Source organism: Tamandua tetradactyla, chromosome 1 (assembly GCF_023851605.1).
Source record: "Tamandua tetradactyla isolate mTamTet1 chromosome 1, mTamTet1.pri, whole genome shotgun sequence".
Classification (NCBI taxonomy): Eukaryota; Metazoa; Chordata; class Mammalia; order Pilosa; family Myrmecophagidae; genus Tamandua; species Tamandua tetradactyla.
Window position 1 is genome coordinate 73,540,122 of NC_135327.1, and position 18,962 is coordinate 73,559,083.

General features: G+C 43.1%; 1 protein-coding gene and 1 pseudogene across 8 annotated transcripts in view; one reads left to right on the forward strand and one right to left on the reverse strand.

Annotated features, from left to right (window-relative positions):
* COBL (cordon-bleu WH2 repeat protein) overlaps window positions 1–18,962 on the reverse strand; it is a 334,049-nt gene that overhangs the window by 236,974 nt on the left and 78,113 nt on the right. Inside the window, exons 1-2 of one of the 8 annotated variants that reach the window (XM_077119313.1) lie at window positions 14,487–15,237; window positions 1,924–2,095 (exon numbers count right to left, since the gene is read on the reverse strand). The exons of 5 other annotated variants lie outside the window; for them this stretch is intronic. In XM_077119313.1, coding sequence (XP_076975428.1) covers window positions 1,924–1,958 — 35 coding nt within the window. In that variant the 5' untranslated portion in view covers window positions 1,959–2,095; window positions 14,487–15,237. Of the gene's footprint in view, window positions 1–1,923; window positions 2,096–3,007; window positions 3,121–14,486; window positions 15,238–18,962 lie in introns of those variants that run through there. 2 more of the 8 variants (XM_077119320.1, XM_077119315.1) reach the window with 2 other exon arrangements.
* On the forward strand, window positions 12,310–12,638 carry LOC143684869 (protein archease pseudogene; annotated as a pseudogene).

Here is an 18,962-nt window from a genome sequence, read left to right on the forward strand (position 1 = left end):
GGATGAACTCCACAGGAGAAGCTCACTAACTGAAGCAGGAAGAGAGACTGTCTCTTCTGAATCCTCCTTAAAAGCCTTCCAGTGATTAGATTAAGTGTCATTCATTGCAGAAGACACTCCCCTCGGCTGATTACAAATGCAATCAACTGTGAATGCAGCTGATGTGATCATGATTTAATTCAATGAAATGTCCTCAGAGCAACAGACAGGCCAGCACTTGCCCAACCACACAAACTGACACCACCATCTGGCCAAGTTGACACATGAACCCAACCATGACAGCTTTCCATTTCTATTAGGTTCCAACCACACCATCCTCCTTTCAGTAACTTGAATATGCAAGCTCTCCCACCTCAGGGCTTTTGCACATGCTATTGCCCCTGCTTGATGTGCTATTTCCTTTCCGCTTGACTCCTTCACATCCTTTAGATCCCAAAATTAATGTCAAAAAAAAGAAGTTTCTTTCAGACCACTTCTTCAAATTAGCATTCATATATTTTTTGTTTGGCTGTTTATGATCATTCATGGCTCTAGACTTAAAATCTAAGACCACTGGCACTGTGCTGGTTTGAAAGGATGTATGCCCCCTAGAAAGCCATATTTTAATCTAAATCCCATTTCATAAAGGTAGAATAATCCCTATTCAATACTGTATGTTTGAATCTGTAATCAGATCATCTCCCTGGATGATGTGAATTAGTCAAGAGTGGTTGTTAAAATGGATTAGGTGACGACATGTCTCCACCCATTTGGGTGTGTCTTGATTGATTTATTGGAGTCCTATAAAAGAGGAAACATTTTGGAGAATGGGAAATTGAGAGAGCAGAGCAGAATGACATAGCCACGAGAAACAGACCATCAGCCAGCGACCTTTGGAGATGAAGAAGGAAAATGCCTCCTGGGGATCTTCATGAAACAGAAAGCCAGGAGAAGAAGCTGGCAGATGATGCCGTGTTCACCATGTGCCCTTCCAGACGAGAGAGGAACCCTGACCATGTTCACCATATGCCTTTCCAAGATGAGAGAGAAACTGACTGTGTTTACATGTACCTTTCCACTTGAGAGAGAAACCTTGAACTTCATCAGCCTTCTTGAACCAAGGCATTTTTTCCTGGATGCCTTTGATTGGATATTTCTATAGACTTGTTTTAATTGGCACATTTTCTCGACCTTAGAACTGTAAACTAGCAACTTATAAAATTTCCCTTTTTAAATGCCATTCTGTTTCTGGTATTTTGCATTCTGGCACCTAGCAAACTAGAACAGGGACCATGGCTTTTTGTTCAACATTGACAAGCAAAGTATGAGGCACAGAGAAGCTAACTCAGTAACTATCTGTTCTCTGAGTGAGTGAGGTTATCTCCACTGGAATTCAGCTGCCACACCAGTGCCCAGTGTTGTTAGCAGAGAAAGGTGGATGCTCCCAAACTTGAGCCAAACACCAAGAAAACTGCAGAGGGCTTCAGAAGGCAGACAGGTCCAAAGAGGTCAATGAGGCATCCTCTCATCCAGAACTGGATTCCCATGTCTCCACATTTAACATTAATCTGGTCCTCTGAACCCCATTTTCTGAACACGTATGTGTCCACCATTATGTGACTTTATCAATGTTATTTATTTATTTATTTTTTCAATGTTACTTTGAATCCTCATGACTTTACATGGCAAATTTACTCTTCCCACTTCTAGATGGAATTCTTGAGGATCAAAGAGGTTAAGCAACTTGTTCATGGTCAGCAGCTGGTAAAACTGGAACACCAAAAGAGGTCTTTCTCAGTCTAGGATGCTGCCCTCACCATTATGCGCCACTGCCCTATGCCTTAGTTATTTCTCAAAAACAACAAGTTCCTAGGAGTCTGGCTGAATGGTGTTGAAATGAATGCCCAAGGCAGTTGTAATGGGAGTAGCTGGGTTAGCACTTACCATTCTTGTGTGAAGGTTTCCAGGCCCCTGGTCATGGAGATGAGCACTCTGCTGTGACCTGGATGTCTGGACAAGCCTTGTTTTTAGCAGAGTTAGAGCCCCTAAGAACTTCATTCAGCTCTCACTGGCTCCACAGTGGTTCAGAAGGAATCCCAGGAACAGTATTCAACCCCTTCATGGAATAATAGGAACTCCCGGATGAGGTAGAGTCACAGAGAGAAGGAAGAACTTGGCCAGGTCTGATATCCAGGCAGGTGGCTGAACTGGACCAGACCCTGGGCCACTCCTCAGGGTTCCCGATCATCTTTAGGGTCAGGGACTCCTTTAAGGGTCTGGCGAAGGCTCTGGAGCCTCTCCCCTGGTTGGTTCATGCACACACAATTTCTGCAGAACATTTCTTGAGTGTGCGGACCCCAGGTTACAAACTCCTCGCAGTGTCCAGCACCTCCCAGTGTTATGGACAAAGGCCGTGGGTTCTTTTGCCCATTGTGCTCAATAACCAATTCTGGAGACACCGGGGTTTCAAAGAGAAAAAGAGTCCACCACTAAGCATGCAGCAGGAGAGCAGATGGCCAAGCAGTCTAAAATCTAGCTCTCTGAATTTAGGAGGTTCAAGGTTTTTAAGGATTTTAGCAAGGGAAGATGACATCATTTCAAATAACAAGTTCAAAGCAGAAAAGGAGACAGTGTTATCATCGTCATTTCAGTAGAATATAAACTGAAAGGAGGGGAGGCAGAGCTATCACTTCAGTACTAAAGGTGTAAGCCAAAAAGGAAGGGAGATAAGATATCTTTCAATAGCATAATCTAGCTGATATGATTTACAAATATTGGGGCAGAGGCTAGTTCATGGTTGACTTCAAATTCTTCATTAGCATTAGGGCCTTTGCCCTATAAGAAAATGACCAGATAAAAGGTGTAACAGCTCTTAACAGTCACAGAGGCACAAGACAAGGGCTTTTACACTCACTTCAGATATCAGGGCAGCTGAACCACAGTTCAGAGACTTTAGGCATCCCCCACTGTCCACCCCAAACATATCAGAAAGCAAAAAAGAACACGATTCAGCAATCAAAATTCCAACCTCTCAGCTACACCAAGATCAGGTCAATTTCCTTTCCAAGGCAAGAATTAGTTCCAATAGAGAAGAAGAGAAATCTGGAAAATCCCTCTGATGCTTTCCATGCTGTCTTGGCCCTTAAAAACAAAACTTACAATGAGAGAAACATTCAATTGAAGATCCAGCTAAGTAGGGGCTTAAATATGTATCTATCAAACATTCAAATTAAGAGACTATATCCCTAGGAAAATGACCACTCAATGGGCAGGTACAAAGAGAAGTATGCCCTAAAGACAGTAAGCAACAGGCAAAGTCCCCTGTGCCAATAACCACAGGGAAATGGCTCTGCCCAGAAAACTTCTGCATTTCAGTGGGACCCAAAGGTGCTGTCTCCTGGGAGACAGCCCCCAGAAACCCTTCAAGGCTGCAAAACATCCACCCGGCCCTAGTAGATGCTCTGGATTCAGTAAAAATGAAGTTAAATCTAGCTATGATATTGACAAGCTGTGTCCCCTCCAGCAGATTACTTTATTCAGGCAAATTACTGTAATTTGTAAGGCTCAGTTTCCTCCAGAGCTGAATGGAGAGAGATCTCAGCATTTCTCAGATAGGCTCAGCGTCAGGATTAAACGAGACAATACATGCAGTGTCTATGGCGGACTAGTCCACAGTTGTGCTCAGTGACCCGGAGCTATTATGATTATTTTTATCGTTAGTGGGTTTATTTTTTGAGATTAAAAGGAGGCGGGGACTCAGTGAACCCCCTGCCTCTGTGAGAGCAGAAGTAGGAGCTAGCTCCTCCAGATGCCTAATAAAAGCTCCTTTATCCTGCAAATGTATTCAAAACCATCTCCAAGAAATCCTATTCACTGTAGAATTTCACAGTTTTGACCTGGGGGTGGGGGAAGCTTTCTGTAATTCAAAATTAAAAGATTAGCCTTCTTGATAGGATTGTCAAAGACATAATAACAAAAAGATATCCATAACACTCACCAAACTCTAAACTCAGGTGCCTGTATAAATGTGAAAACAAGTATCTCACCGCACATCAAATAAATATTCAAAGAAAGGAACATTTGAGAGCTGAATCCCACAGCTATTACCCAACTCCCAGTGAACTAAGAGTGAGATGGCAGCTGTGGATCATTTAACTATCGGCAAATACTCAATGCCGAAGCTGAACACAGTCGCGCAGTCTCCAAGTATCAGATAAAAGCAAGAGTTACTGCATTGTTGAGCATTACATAAAAAGGATATCTCTTTCCAGAAATTAGGCAGTGCGCGTTTACCGAGGTTTCAACATTCTTATCACATTAAATTAAATAGAGCCCATGAGAACACTTACTGATTCCCAAACCACCTGGCAATGCTTTCGTGCATGGCAAGCTGTCCCTTGCTTTGGTCTCGGGGTGGCTCTCTGTCCAGGGCAATCCCAGGAACGAAAGGAAAGAAGCAGTCCCTGGATCCTTCCAGGATTAGGAGGAGGGAGGCGAAGCAGTGCATGAGAAAGAGCTCAGGCCTCCCATCCGATCTAGCCTAGTGACTTATTAATAAAGGGGCCACCTGATGCGGAGTTTCCCGACCAAAGCCACAGCGCCAGCTTGCATATGCCTGGGCATGGAGAGGGGCTGCTGGCGCTTCTGACAAACGAAATTTACCATCATTTGGCAGAAAGAAACTGCATGAATTGTGTTGATTCCCTGGTTCATAGTCACAAACGTTCCAAATCAGAAGATGACAATTAAAAAGGAAGAGCTATCGGGGAGGGAGAGGAGAGCCCATTCAAAGGTGGCCTTCTGTGCAGATACCTGCAGCAATGGCGGCTTCTTTCTCACACATGCGTCCACCACCACCACCAAGTTTGCCAGGGTGGGCCACGCAGCTGTTCCCTGAGGACAATGCTTAATTATTCTTTGAGATACACATCAGACCTTTCACTTGCTAACCAGCCTCGTGCGAAGAGCATTTAATTTTTATGAAGCAATTCCCACCATCTTTAGCACCTTCATTTCCTGAAGGAGTTTTGAGATTTCTTAACACCCGTACCCACCCCACGGGGGTAGGGGCGTAGGGGGCACTATGCGACCAGATGCTCATTATTTTTTTGCAGCCAGTGCGTTCCTTCCAGCCCAAAGGTCATATTCAGTTTCTACTAAATACTGTTGTCCCAGAGCTACATGTAATGCTGCCAAACAGATAAACCCTTGCAGACAGGGAGACCTACAAGCCAGACATGCTCAAAGCGCTCACCCAAGCCAAGGGCCCAGAGGTCCAAAAGGGTGTAGCAGCCTTAGGATGAAGCTGCTTGAAATCTCTTTGGCCCTCTGGCCCTTACCAGGATCCCCCCCCCCCCCCACTGTTGGGTCCTGCAGTCTGCTCTGTGCAGGATGATAGCATCCCCCAGTTAACTGTGGCCCCCTAGCTGGAAGCCCCCAGACTTCACATGACTACCCCCTCCCATTGGGGTGGGAGTGGGGGCAGGAACAGGCTCAGGGCAAAAAGCTAGTGCAGCCCACAGACTGCCTTCCAATCCCTCTCCCTGTCCAAGCTTCCTCACCACACCAGGGCCAAATGTCACCTCACTCCCCTCACAACCTCTGGGACCCTACACAAATCTGCTGCTTCCAAGCCCAGTGAAGAGCTGTCCTATACCACGTCCCCTCTCCTGCCACTCGGACCCAGGCCCTTGGCTGCACAGTTTGCAGGGGCTTCTACCCAACATTTCCAACTCCTCCACGGCCCCACCACGCAGTCCATTGGCTGCATTGCGTTGATTCTGACTCTGCACAGGTCGCCTGGAGGGCCACTCCCTTGGATCCTGCAGGAAGCGTCTCTGACACCATGTCACCCCTTCACAGGGTTGCCAGGGGACTCTCCCTCAAAGACATCTGCAACACCACCCTCGGTAATGAAAGCAGAACCGTGGTTTCCCGCTCCCCTCCCCAACCCCCCCCCCCCCCCCCCCCCGCCCCGGGTTACTGACAAATGCTGCTTGCTCGGGAGGCCCGCAGGACGGGGGTGGGGGGTGGGGTGGGCAGTGCCGTTTCTCTCACATCTCCACGCCACCAAATATGGCCCAAATCCAAACTTTTCACCCCCATTCCCTTTCCATTCGCACCACCCTTTGTCAGCGCTCAATGAGTGAATGAATGAAGAGAAGCAGTGAAGGGACATCACATGACCTGACTATAAAAATGCATCATAGATGGATGGGGTAGGCATCAAGGGGGAAACAGGGACTCGAGGATCCCGGGGGCGTGGCTGGCAAAGGTTAACTCCGCCCGGCTTCCAGCAGCACCACCAAACAGTGTTGGGGACTTAGGCTATTTATTTAATCCCTCGCTGCTTCCTTTTCTTCATCTACATAATGGGGGGGTCATCATCTCACTTGCTCCAATGGATCGTGGTAAAGATCAAGCATTTCACTCTTGTGAAACATGTGCCCAGTGCCCGGCACATAACCTTCAGCTAGCATAACTATTGTCTCATGGAGTGGAATAAGACCACGTTCTTCTCCTGAATCTGACCAAGCCTCTGAACTGAGATGAGTCTGCCACTCTAGCAGCTGGAAGTACTCCTGCAGCTGCTAATTGTAGCATTCTTCCTGCCCTCTCCTGGTGCTTCTCATTCTCCCATAAACTTGGCAGGGTGCTCCAGGACAAATGCATGAAGGGGGCAGGGAGGCATGGAAACTGGATCACCATGCACCATAAATGTTTTCAGAGCTGCAGAACTACAGGCACCACCAGGCATCCTGACCGCGTGGACTTTGGAGAGTACATCATGGGTCCTGGTTGGAGGAAGAACAGGAAGTGAAATGGGCTTCAACAGAATGTGGAAGGAGGGCGGCTGGCTAGAGCTGCCAGTGTCTGCAGCAGGGATACAGAGGGTCAGCAGTTGGGCAATCTGCAGGACCAACTTTTGGAGCAGGAGAATGCCAAACTCCTGGGGCAGGCAAGTGCTGTGGGTAAGCTGAGGAAGGAATCTGGACAGGCATCTGCTGCCAGGGGTTGGGGAAGAGGGCAGAGCTAAGGCGGGGGGGGGGGGGGCTCAGTGTGTCCCTATACACTCACGAGAACCCCACAGAAGTGACAGCATTTAGAAGCCTGCCTAACCAAAGGGGTAACTGACAAGCAGTGAAAGAACTACAGGGAGCACCAGAGAAGGAAAAGCACCTACCCCTTGCCTTTGTGGTCTCCTTTCCCAGCCTATAGCCGCAGAGGCACCAAAGACAGTATCCTAAGGGGAAGAACAACTCTGAAAAAGCCAGGACTACACCTGAACAGGGTGGGATGGGGACTTGGTGGGGAGTGGTAAGGTGGAACGGGTAAAGCTTTCAAGTGGATATGGAATTGAAGTTTTGATTTAGACCGGCTGAACTTTCTGAAACCTGAGAAATGAAAACGTTTTGGTGATGATACAGAGCTAAAAGCTATGGGGTCTGCCCAAGACGTCGTCCAAATGAAGAGAATCTGCAGAGAAAGGATTAAAATCCATTGAGTCCAGCCCATTCAATGAATAGGTGCATGTTACCATTTGCATCTCCACCATCATTTTCTTAATCAAAAATGGGAAGAGCCCAAAACAAGAATAGAAGAAGAGAGAATATATTTAAAAAATAAATAAATAAATAAATAAATAAGGAAATGACCTAGTGTCTTCCTTTCCCCCCTTGCCTGAAGGCGATGAGGTACTATGGGCAGATAGAATTTACAATTCCTCAAGACCTGTCCAGCTGTGAACTCTGGAAACTGGAAATGGAACCACAACTAAAGACCTTGAAAGAGGTACCAAGGAGAAGGCTGATCCCTCCCACCGCATCCCTAAACCCAGATTTAGGTAGCATGGGGTAATTTTGTTTACATAAAAATATACTGACCAGACATTTGCATGGATTTTTCTTAAATGTTTACAAAATTTCTTCCTGGGCTGTTTGGCCATTAGTAGCTATATCCCATGAAACTACCTGGGGAGTTGTGAGTGAGTTTACTAATTAACACATTAAACAATAGATAATTATGGAAATGACCAGGAGTGATTACCCAACACATAACTATGGAAATGTCAAGTAGATGTTTACATAAGAGTGAAAGAGAAAATAAACACAAACAGCAATTAAATCCCTGAATATACTAGAATAAAATATTATAAACATTAATTACAATGAAATTTTATTTAACGCTTTCATTACATTTTGGGGGTATCATAGACATTCAATTATTTATAGTGATAGATGGTCCCTCGGATTTACATTAGCATCCAAGAAGACCTGCTGGCCGAATTAGCATTGGCTTCGGTTCAAAACATCTATGGCAAAACTTATCGCTCTCCTCTAGCTTCATTAACAGAACTGGCAAAGGGCAAGAAAAATGAGTAAATCATAGTCCCCCGCCACAGGCAAAACAGATGCCAAACCTAAGAAGCAAGAAAATATTAAAGACAGTGATTGGCTTTCATCAAGCTGCACAATATGTTTTTCTTCTTCAGTGGGAAAATATGAACAGGACTGTATTAAGTTCCTTCTAGCAAAGTGTGAAAAAAACAAAAAGAGAACAAAATCCAGTGGGGCTCCTAAGATAAAAACTTCAGAACAATGAGTTAGCTAGCATGCTGTGCACTCTGAAATGCATCACTGCTGCCTACTGATAAATCCTTTCTATCTCTATTTACATTTGTAAATAACTGAAAAGCAGTGAAATCTGACTAGCCAGCTTTCAACCCGAGCTAGTAACTGATTGGAACCAAACAGAGCCCTGGAAATTTCTCAGGAAAATGAACCCAACTCCCTTCACTTGGGGCCATGAACTCAAGTAAAATCCTGGTTCAGAGAGTGGACAATCCATAAGATACTGCCCTCAGCTGATATCTTCAATAGAATTTAAGAGTTCTGTGCAGCATTGGGACTAGGCAGTACTTTGTGACAATCTGGAGGTTACTGCTAACAGACTTGGGTATATCTGCTATAAAAACAACCAAACCATACCTTTACCACCCTGAGTTTAATCACTTGATCGTATGTCTGCCGGTTAATAAACAGAACTTTCTTCTGCCTAAAGCAAATGGAAATGACACTTTCTTTAGGATAACTTTATTCTCTATCGAAGATGTCTTTGGTCAAGAATAGCACTTGGCACCTCAATACCCAAGAATGGCAGACAGAAGGACGGGGACAGAAATAGAGGCCCAGAATCAGTGTTTCAACCTGGGCGTGGTGTTTTCTGGGCTAGTACTTAATTAAGGCTTGGGTGCTTTTACACTGCTACTGAAAATATGACACTTGATAACCTCGCCAGGAACCGTTTCTCAAAATAGGGCCTGGGCCTCCCAGTGGATCCCTGGACTAGGGAAACCTGATCTGAGCAGCCTGCACCGGCTCAGCCAAGTCCCTTCCAATCCCCTGCAGACCTGCGGCCATACCCTGCCCCCCAGGGCTCAAAGTGCCACAAAAGGCCACACATGGACATCAAGCTCTGGGCCCACTTTCCAAACAAGACTAATATCAAGAGTTAAAAACAATGAAAACTAAACAAAGGAACCCTGGAAAACTCCATGCTGGACTAAACCAAAGACATATCATGGCTGACACTCATCTGGAATCACCAATGGATGGGCAATGGATGAAATGGGGACTTGTAAGAGGCAGAGGGCCACCCTGACCCTTAGTTTCCTTATGTAATTTTTTTTTTTTTTTACGAGAAAGGAAGGGAAAGAGATTGGGAGGGATGGGGAAAGAAGTTGGATTCTATCTATTCCACTCTGCCTCTTTACCCATCCCTGCCTCTGGTGGTTCCCAGGGACAGTCTGCACACTTCTAAAAGTTTTAAATATCCTTAAGGACTTCTCAAACCTCAGCATCACATTTTCCTCTCCATTTATCTGTATTTCTGATGTTCACAATTCTATTAAATCAATCGATCAGTACAATCTGTTTACATCTCACAAGGAAAACCCACGATCTTTTTAAAATTTTCCCAACACTAAGTTTCTACAAGTTAATTCCTGCGAGTTTCATATCGTGGTCCCAGATATGACAGACAGGCTCATCCTTGTTCTGCCCATGTCATTCCTGATTCAAGTAACTACAATGCAGGTACTAGATGGGCCATTCCATGAAAAGTGAAAAGTCATGGACCTGGAGAAGGCACCAGCATGTCAGAAAACAAGTTCAACCGCCTAATGTTTTCTTTCTACCTCCAAGGAATTTCTATCATGCATCCATCCTTTTTTTAGCCCCACCTGCCTCAAACATCCAGGTAACAAAGTTATCATGGACCCCAGAGAGTCTGTATTGCAAGTTTGTAATTTCTGCAGAGCAGTGACATCACCTCCACCCAAAGCCTAACACTTGAAATGGAGTTTGTGCCTATGTTTGATCCCATCACCCACTACCTGGGATTTCCCCCTAGCTGTGACAAACCACCCCACCCCAAGGACAGGTCCAGGCTTTGAGTGGTTCTTTTTAAGAGAAAGAACACACGAATGCAATACACAATTGGGTCAGGGCATGGCTGAGGCCAAGCAAGCACAGACCTTGAATTTGGTGCCTGGGTGGCCTCAGTGATCCCACACTGGCATCCAGTATCCATCCTCTCTAGCCCTCTGGCTGCTTTGCCACTCCTGGCCCCTGAGCACCTACCCCACCTGTCCCAACACCTCATGCTCTTCTCACCTCCAAAGGCAGAGCCCTTCTGTTCGACTGAACAAAAGAGCCACTTAAACTCCTTAGTGTCACATGTAAAGAACTGAGATTTCCTTTCATAGGAACATCACTCCCCAGAAGGCAATTATGTTTTCAAATAAGTTCTCTCCTGCTTAGATAAGCATGAGTCACTGTCTCCCTCTCTGTCATCCTTGAGAGAAGGAAACTTACTGAGACTTCAAAGGTACCAGTGGAGGAGACCTTTTAAAGCCACTCACTCAGGAATGATCATTCCCATGTAATAGATGAGGACACACAGCTTCGGAGTCAAAGAAACTTAGTACACATCTGACATACAAGGAGACAGGGGAAGACAGAAAAGCAAAGAAAACTGGGTGCCTGTTTGAAAGTGACTTCAAATATGGGGGCAATAATAGTACAAAAGGTGCTAGACAGAAACGAGAAATCTTAGGAGACATGCAAAGGAAGAAATCATTAACTCTTCCTCCAGCAGAGACTCAGGTGAACTTCACAGAAGGACCCTCAGAAGTGACCGGATTTAGTAGATTGGAAAGGAGAGAACCAGACTCCAGGGAGAGAGGTGGAAAGGAGGGAGGGATGGGGAGCAGGCAGAGATGCCTTGGCAAGGCCTGGGAGGGGTGGGGCGCTCAGCAGGAGGACACGTCCCTGCTGGTGAACAAGGTTCATAAAGAATTTGGGAATTTGTCACTTTCTGAAACAGCTCACAACTGGCAACCTACAATTCTTATTGCTTATTGTTAATACATTCCCAACCCAAATTCAAATTCCTTCAACTGAAGCTTTAAGTCAGGGTAGAGCCGTGAAAAAGGAACATGGGTGCTGAAGTTGGAGCCACATGGGCTGAAATCCTGGGTCTGTTCCTTACCAGCTGTCCCCGCAGCTCAGGTTTCTCAGGCTGTCTACAGTCTCACCTCCTAAAATTTGAACTTTCCAGGGATGTTCCAGAAGTCACCTCCTTTGACCCTGCACACTCGGGCTTCGAGGCTACACCAGAGGTTTGCCATCACTTTACCTGGGCTGCATTCAGATGGTCGAGCAAGGCCCAGGGAATATGCCCTTCCTTGCAGTTTCTCTTTGTCATCCCTATTCCTTGTTTTTCACCCGGAAGTCAATCAATAGGTGTGAGCAGAATGAGAAGCTCTGGGGTTCCCTTCCCTCTGTTCTGGAATCTGCCATTCAGTCTAAGGAGCCTTGGTTGCTTTTCATTAGCAAAGTGACTTGTAGCTCTACTTTTATAGCATGGTACAACATCTTAATAGTCAAACCATAAAAGTTTTTTTCCAGTTCAACCCTAACTTTACATAAGAAAAATAAGGATTTCAAGCAAATAGAGCAGTGCATCTCTCTACATTACAACTGATCTACAGGTGGCGTTTCTGCTTTCTATGTTCACCAGAAAGTTACACTGAAACTTCACAAGAAATTACTTAAAAGGGCAACAGCATGGTGACAAATATATGAGTGAAAAAAAATTCAGGTGCAGCAAGAGGAAGATGTGAGAGGCTACAATTTGACTAAGGAGCAGAAGGCAATGAAGGCCAAGTATCTTCCAGTCAGTTGGAAGTACAAGCATTTGGATCAATCAGCTGACATCCAGTTACATTCACAGGGAGATACTTTGGAGGAAGCATTTGCACAATGCACAATGGCCATGTTTGATTGCATGACAGATACTGAGACTGTTGAACCCTCCAAATAGTAGAAAGATAAACCTAAGGAGATGACTTACAATCTCTTCTGTTTCGCTTTTTAAATAAGTGACTTTATAAATTCAGTGCTGATGAGTTCTTTAAACCCCAGAAAGTGAAAGTACTCAGTATTCATCAAAGAAACGTCAAATTACTGTCAATTGGGTGGGGAGAAGAGTTTTCATTGTCCAAGCATCCTCAGAAAACTGAAGTCAAGACAATAACATATTTAATGCAGGTCTACAGTGAAGAGAAGCCAGACATTTTTGTGATCATTGACATTTAGGATACAAAGAAAAGTCTCCTATGAAGAACTATTATTTCCCTTCCTTTTGAGCAGATGATTTAAATTCTAAATTATCTTATGGAAACTTGCAGAACAGAAATTTTTAAGTTAAAGTGTGAATTTCAGGTATGGAAAATCAGGGCACAGCTGTGGTCTGTGTAAACCAGACATTCAAACTTTAATAATTCTTCAGGTGGTAATTATGGTCCTTACTGATTTCCTGCTGTGGCCATAGGTGCCTCACACCCTTGTAATGGAAATCAAACCCTCCAGCTTGGGTTCAAAGGGGATCACAGACGTAAGCAGCCACCCAGGAGACCCCTTATCGCTCTGGGAACCAGCTGCAGGCTCCAGGCCCAACTACCCGCACTCTCGAGTGTCAGACAGCTCCTCCAAAGCCTCTGCACTCTCACCACTCTTGCCTTTCTTTGATAGAAAGAATAATTTGACAAAAACAAAACATTCTTACACCTGGAAGTTTGCTTTTCTTACAAGTTGGTTAGGACAGCTCTATTTTCTAAATGTACATTAAGAGAGAGTGCTATGGGACAGAGATAGCCTGCATTCCAGTTGGTTTTCTTAGAAGAAATAGTGATAGTTGAATAATTGGAAGACTTCTCTAGAAGGAGCCCTGATTCTCTTTACTGTTTTTTTTTAGCACTGATATATTAATACTTCCCTATTTTCCCATAAGAAAAATTTGATTCTACACCCTGAGAGTGGGCTCTTCCTTCTAACATGCAATTATATTTTAAAGCCAGTATATTTATGCAGGTTTTTTTTTTTTTTTTTTTTTTACTTAAACCATTCACCCCTAAGGAGACAAGGAGCCAGGAAAACAACTTTAAAATGGTCTGAATTTTTAAAAGTAGATGATTTTTAAAAATCACATTAGTTTGGTTTGCCACTTTATTCTTTATTACTTGAGGTATTCTCTTGTGCTCAAGAGTTTCCAAATTTTGCTATTTATTCACAAATCATAAGGAAAGATAGCTACTGGATAGTACCAAATCTGCTCAACTTAGCTAAAAGGAAAAGATTGAGTGTGAGCTTTCTGAGAACTCTCTGAGGGCTGTGCAGAAAAGGTCACTCGTGGTAATGCTTCCTTGCTTTCTTTATTCCCAAATATGGTTTAAAAATTTGAAGTGTGTCTCTCCAAGTAACACATGTCCAGAAACGTCCCTTTACCTTTTGCTAGGAAAAATTTCCAGGGTCACTGGGGCTTTTGCTCCATTTGCATATCTTGGAACCCTTTACATATCTTGGGCAACTGGGGGTTGATTGTGAAAATGAGCAGAGGAATTCCAAGAAGGCAATGGAACAGCGAAATCCAGTGTGAGTGGACCTCTAAGGTTGGGATATATTAAAGGCAAGTGGAATATAGACTTAACTAGAAAAAAAAAGTGTTAGCCACATCTCTTACCACCAGTACCATATAATGGAGTTCAATAAAAGTAAGTGGAATATAATTATGAAAAAAAAATTCAACAAAGATGTATTAGCTTAACCTGTGTTTAGGTCTTGCTGATATCAATGCAAGTAAAAGTTTCTTTATCATATTTTTAAAGGTATAAAACAGAAGAAGCTCTAGTAATAAATTATGCCACATATCTGCCTATTTTGTCCCTAGCTTTTGAAATCTTAATGTGGTATAACTAAAACAAATACAGACTCAATCATATTTTCTCCATTCTAAGACGTCTTTGACTTGATGTTGTGCCCTCATTTCAAAAAATGAGAAATGTTTCAAGGAGGAAATTCTAAAAGCCATTTCTACTTCAAAAACATTAATGCAGTATTATGCATACAAAAAGAAGACTAGAATAGGAAAAATAGAGTAATAGTTACATGGTGTTTTTATATAGTGACCGATGTCCAGGGAAGCTCTATGGGATTTATGTTCTCGTAGCTCTGACGTTCATCTTTCTCTTTGAAAGTGGTGGGCAGTCTACAGAGACCTGAAAATACAGCCCAGCAAGTAAAGGCTGACGTCACAGATAGTTTTGTTGACATCTAAGGCCTGCCAGGACTGGAGCTCACAATAACATCTCTCAGGTACCAAAGGGAAATGAGGAAGGAAAAGGAAATTCCACCCAAATCCCATCTGACCAAATCCCAAAATGACAGGTCACAGTGATCCAGGGAGGTCACTGGGCCCTTTCCTCCACTCCGATCAGCAGTCAGACTTTCCAGGGAGGCCAAAGTCCATACACCAGGGCCCACCAGTTTGGCTTTAATATTGTAGATTTGATAATCTAACCTCCAAGTATCTTGAAATATAGAAGCTGTGTATGAAATTTTCACAAATGGGCAAATTAATGTACGGTAAACGCTTTTCTCTGGTGCAGATAGCCAGATTAGAGAAAAACTCCATCACATTTTGGTCTTCCTACTCAGTTCCCTCCACACACTGGGTCTGATGAGGGTGATACCCCTATTCTTGTTTCTATTTTCTGTAAGAAGTCCTTTGTAAATGCAATTTCCAAGGAAGGCCACTCCAAATAGGAAAGATAGTGTTCCAGATTGAATTATGTCCTCCAAAGACATGTTCAAGTTCTAACTTGAGAATTTATTTGTAAAGAGGATCTTTGAAGATTCTTGAAGATCTTTGAGATCTTTGAATTTAAGATGAGATCCTGATCCAAAATGATCTCTGTCCCTAGGAGGAGAGGAAATTTGGAGAGAGAGAGAAAGGTCATGCAATGGAAGCAGAGATTGATTTATGCCACCACAAGCCAAGAAATGTCATCGATTGCTGGTTGCCCGCCAGAAGCCAGGGGAAAGATGGGGAGTGGTAACCCCTTAATTTCAGACTTCTAGCCTCCAGATAATGAGAAAGTAAATTTCTACTGTTTAAGTAACTAGTCTGGGATACTTTGTTATAACAGCCCTGGCAAACTAAGACAGACTGATTTCTCATCTTCCTCATAAAAGCCCCTCTCCATAGTTTCAAAGTAGCATCCCATGGCAGCCAGATAAACTCTCTGGACTCTCTCTGCTGTGGATCAGCTGTAACACACACCAAATTGTGTTTCTGCCTGCCAACTCTGACAAAGTTTCATCCATTCAACTTAGGTTTCCAGGAGCCAAAATTTTCTCTTATCCTTGGAGGAAAAAAAATTCTCTTTTACTTCTAATTCTCATGAGAGTGGGATATGAGCAAATGCTTGCAAACTAGCAGGCTGACATGATCCACCAGCCAATGGGAATCCATTAGCTAAACACACCAAGGGCCTACTGTCACCTTGGAGTGTCACTCAGACTCAGAGGATAGAAAGGTTGTGGTGCAGCCCAACCCCATATAGGTGGTCAAATGTGTACCTTATTTCTTTACAAAATGGAAATGTGCTACCTTTTCTTAAATTAAAGCAAAGGAAAAGGTGTGCTAGTTTTGAATATGCACTAGCTATAGTCTTTTGGGTCTATTTCACTCAAAGGTTCAATTTAAGATGTATCCTAGAGCTTATCCCAGCCCCATCCTGCCCTCCACACTCCAGCGGCTCTGCACTTGCAGTACCATTCTCCCAACCACCCAAACATTTGCCATTTCTTCCGCAGAGTATTCTCACCTCTGACTTCCCTGGCAACTCTTCCTCATTCCTAAAGATCCAGGTTAGGAAATCTTTATTCCAAGATATCCTGTCTACAAATTCCTGGTAGAGGAAGCCATGCCTCTTACAGGTTCCCCCTCCATCCTGGGGATGCCTAATCCAGGAGTGCTGAGGAGCTGGCTCATACTGGCTTGTGAAAGCTAATTTTTAAATTTCCAAGAATGTTAGAACATACCCATTAAAATTGCATTGTAGGGAGACAATATTTGGAAATGACATATCAGATAAAGGTCTAGTATCCAGAATTTATAAAGAGATTGTTCAACTCTACAACAAAAAGACAGCCAATCCAATTACAAAATGGGAAAAAGACTTGAACAGACACCTCTCAGAAGAGGAAATACAAATGGCCAAAAGGCACATGAAGAGATGTTCAATTTCCCTGGCCATTACAGAAATGCAAATCAAAAACACAATGAGATATCATCTCACACCCACCAGAATGGCCATTATCAACAAAACAGAAAATGACAAGTGCTGGAGAGGATGTGGAAAAAGAGGCACACTTATTCACTGTTGGTGGGAATGTCAAATGGTGCAACCACTGTGGAAGGCAGTTTGGCGGTTCCTCAAAAAGCTGAATATAGAATTGCCATATGACCCAGTAATACCATTGCTAGGTATCTACTCAGAGGACATAAGGGCAAAGACACAGACGGACATTTGCACACCAATGTTTACAGCAGCATTATTTACAACTGCAAGGAGATGGAAACAGCCAAAATGTCCATCAACAGACGAGTGGCTAAACAAACTGTGGTATATACATACGATGGAATATTATGCAGCTTTAAGACAGAATAAAGTTATGAAGTATGTAACAACAAGGATGGACCTTGAGAACATTATGCTGAGTGAGACTAGCCAAAAACTAAAGGACAAATACTGTATGGTCTCACTGATATGAACTGACATTAGTGAATAAACTTGGAATATTTCGTTGGTAACAGAGACCATCAGGAGATAGAAATAGGGTAAGATATTGGGTAATTGGAGCTGAAGGGATACAGACTGTGCAACAGGACTGAATACAAAAACTCAGAAATGGACAGCACAATACTACCTAACTGTAAAACAATTATGTTAAAACACTGAATGAAGCTGCATGTGAGAATGATAGAGGGAGGAGGGCTGGGGACATAAATAAAATCAGAAAAAAAGATAGATGTTAAAGATTGAGATGGTATAATCTAGGAATGCCTAGAGTGTATAATAATAGTGAAATGTACAATGTACAATTTAAAAAAATGTTTTTGCATGGGGAAGAACAAAGGAATGTCATTACTGCAGGGTGCTGAAAATAAACGGTAATTAATATTTAAAAATGTCACCTTCTGTGTGAGACTAAAGCAAGAAATGTTTATTTGTTACAAAATTTACATTTTGACTAGTGCATTTCCTAATATAACTTACGTAGATAGTTTGACTGAACGCCATAAGTACTTGGAATCTCAGGTAGGACATGAGATTTTGCTGGTTTGTCCAGAGTGATGCTCCAATGAATCCCAGAGTGATTCGATCAGTGAGTGGGAAAGTATCTGCAAAGCCCCCTTCGGGGAGTGGTGAGAACGGGGAGAAATTCAACTTCCCCAAGTTGAATTCTTGATATTCTCACAAGCAGTGTGGACAACCAAAGCTATAGGCAGAGCCCCCAGTCTTGGGGTTTGTTCATATGAAACTTAACCCCACAAAGGTTAGGTCAAATCTACTTAAAATTTAGACCTAAGAGTCACCCCCAAGAGAGCCTCTTTTGTTGCTCAGATGTGGCCTCTCTCTTCAGCCAACACAACGAGCAAACTCACCACCCTCCCCCTCTCTACATGGGACCTGACTCCCAGGGGTGTGGACCTTCCTGGCAATGTGGGACAGAGATCTTGGAATGAGCTGAGACTCAGCATCAACGGATTGAGAAAAACCCTAGAATGAGCTGAGACTTAGCATCAAGGGATTGAGAAAACCTTCTCGACCAAAAGGGGGAAGAGGGAAATGAGACAAAGTGTCAATGGCTGAGCGATTCCAAACAGAGTCAAGAGGTTATCCTGGAGGTTATTCTTATGCATCAAGTAGATATCATCTTGTTATTCAAGATGTTATGGAGAGGCTGGAGGGAACTGCCTGAAAATGTAGAGCTGTGTTCCAGTAGCCATGTTTCTTGATGATGATTGAATAATGATACAGCGGTCACAATGTGACTGTGTGATTGCGAAAACCTTGTGTCTGATGCTCCTTTTATCTACCTTGTCAACAAAGGAGTAGAACATATGGAATAAAAATAAATAATAGGGGGAACAAATGCTAAAATAAATTTAGTTTAAATGCTAGTGATCAATGAAAGCGAGGGGTAAGGGGTATGGTATGTATAACTTTTTTTTCTCTGTTATTGTTTTATTTCTGTTTCTGTTATCTTTTTATTTCTTTTTCTAAATCGATGCAAATGTTCTAAGAAATGATGAATGTGCAACTAAGTGATGATATTGGGAATTACTGATTATGTATGTTGTTTTATTTTGTTTCTTTATTTTTTTAATAAATAAATTTTTAAAAAGCTGAAAAAATTGCATTGTAACAATTTATTTTAAATATAATTTAACATATTAAAACAAAGATAATAAATACACAGCACTTATCACTTGTTAATTCCTTTACTATTATCTGAGTTCCTGAGGTTGTGCCTATCTTCTCTGTGGGGTCGGTGTACTGTGTAACAGTATGC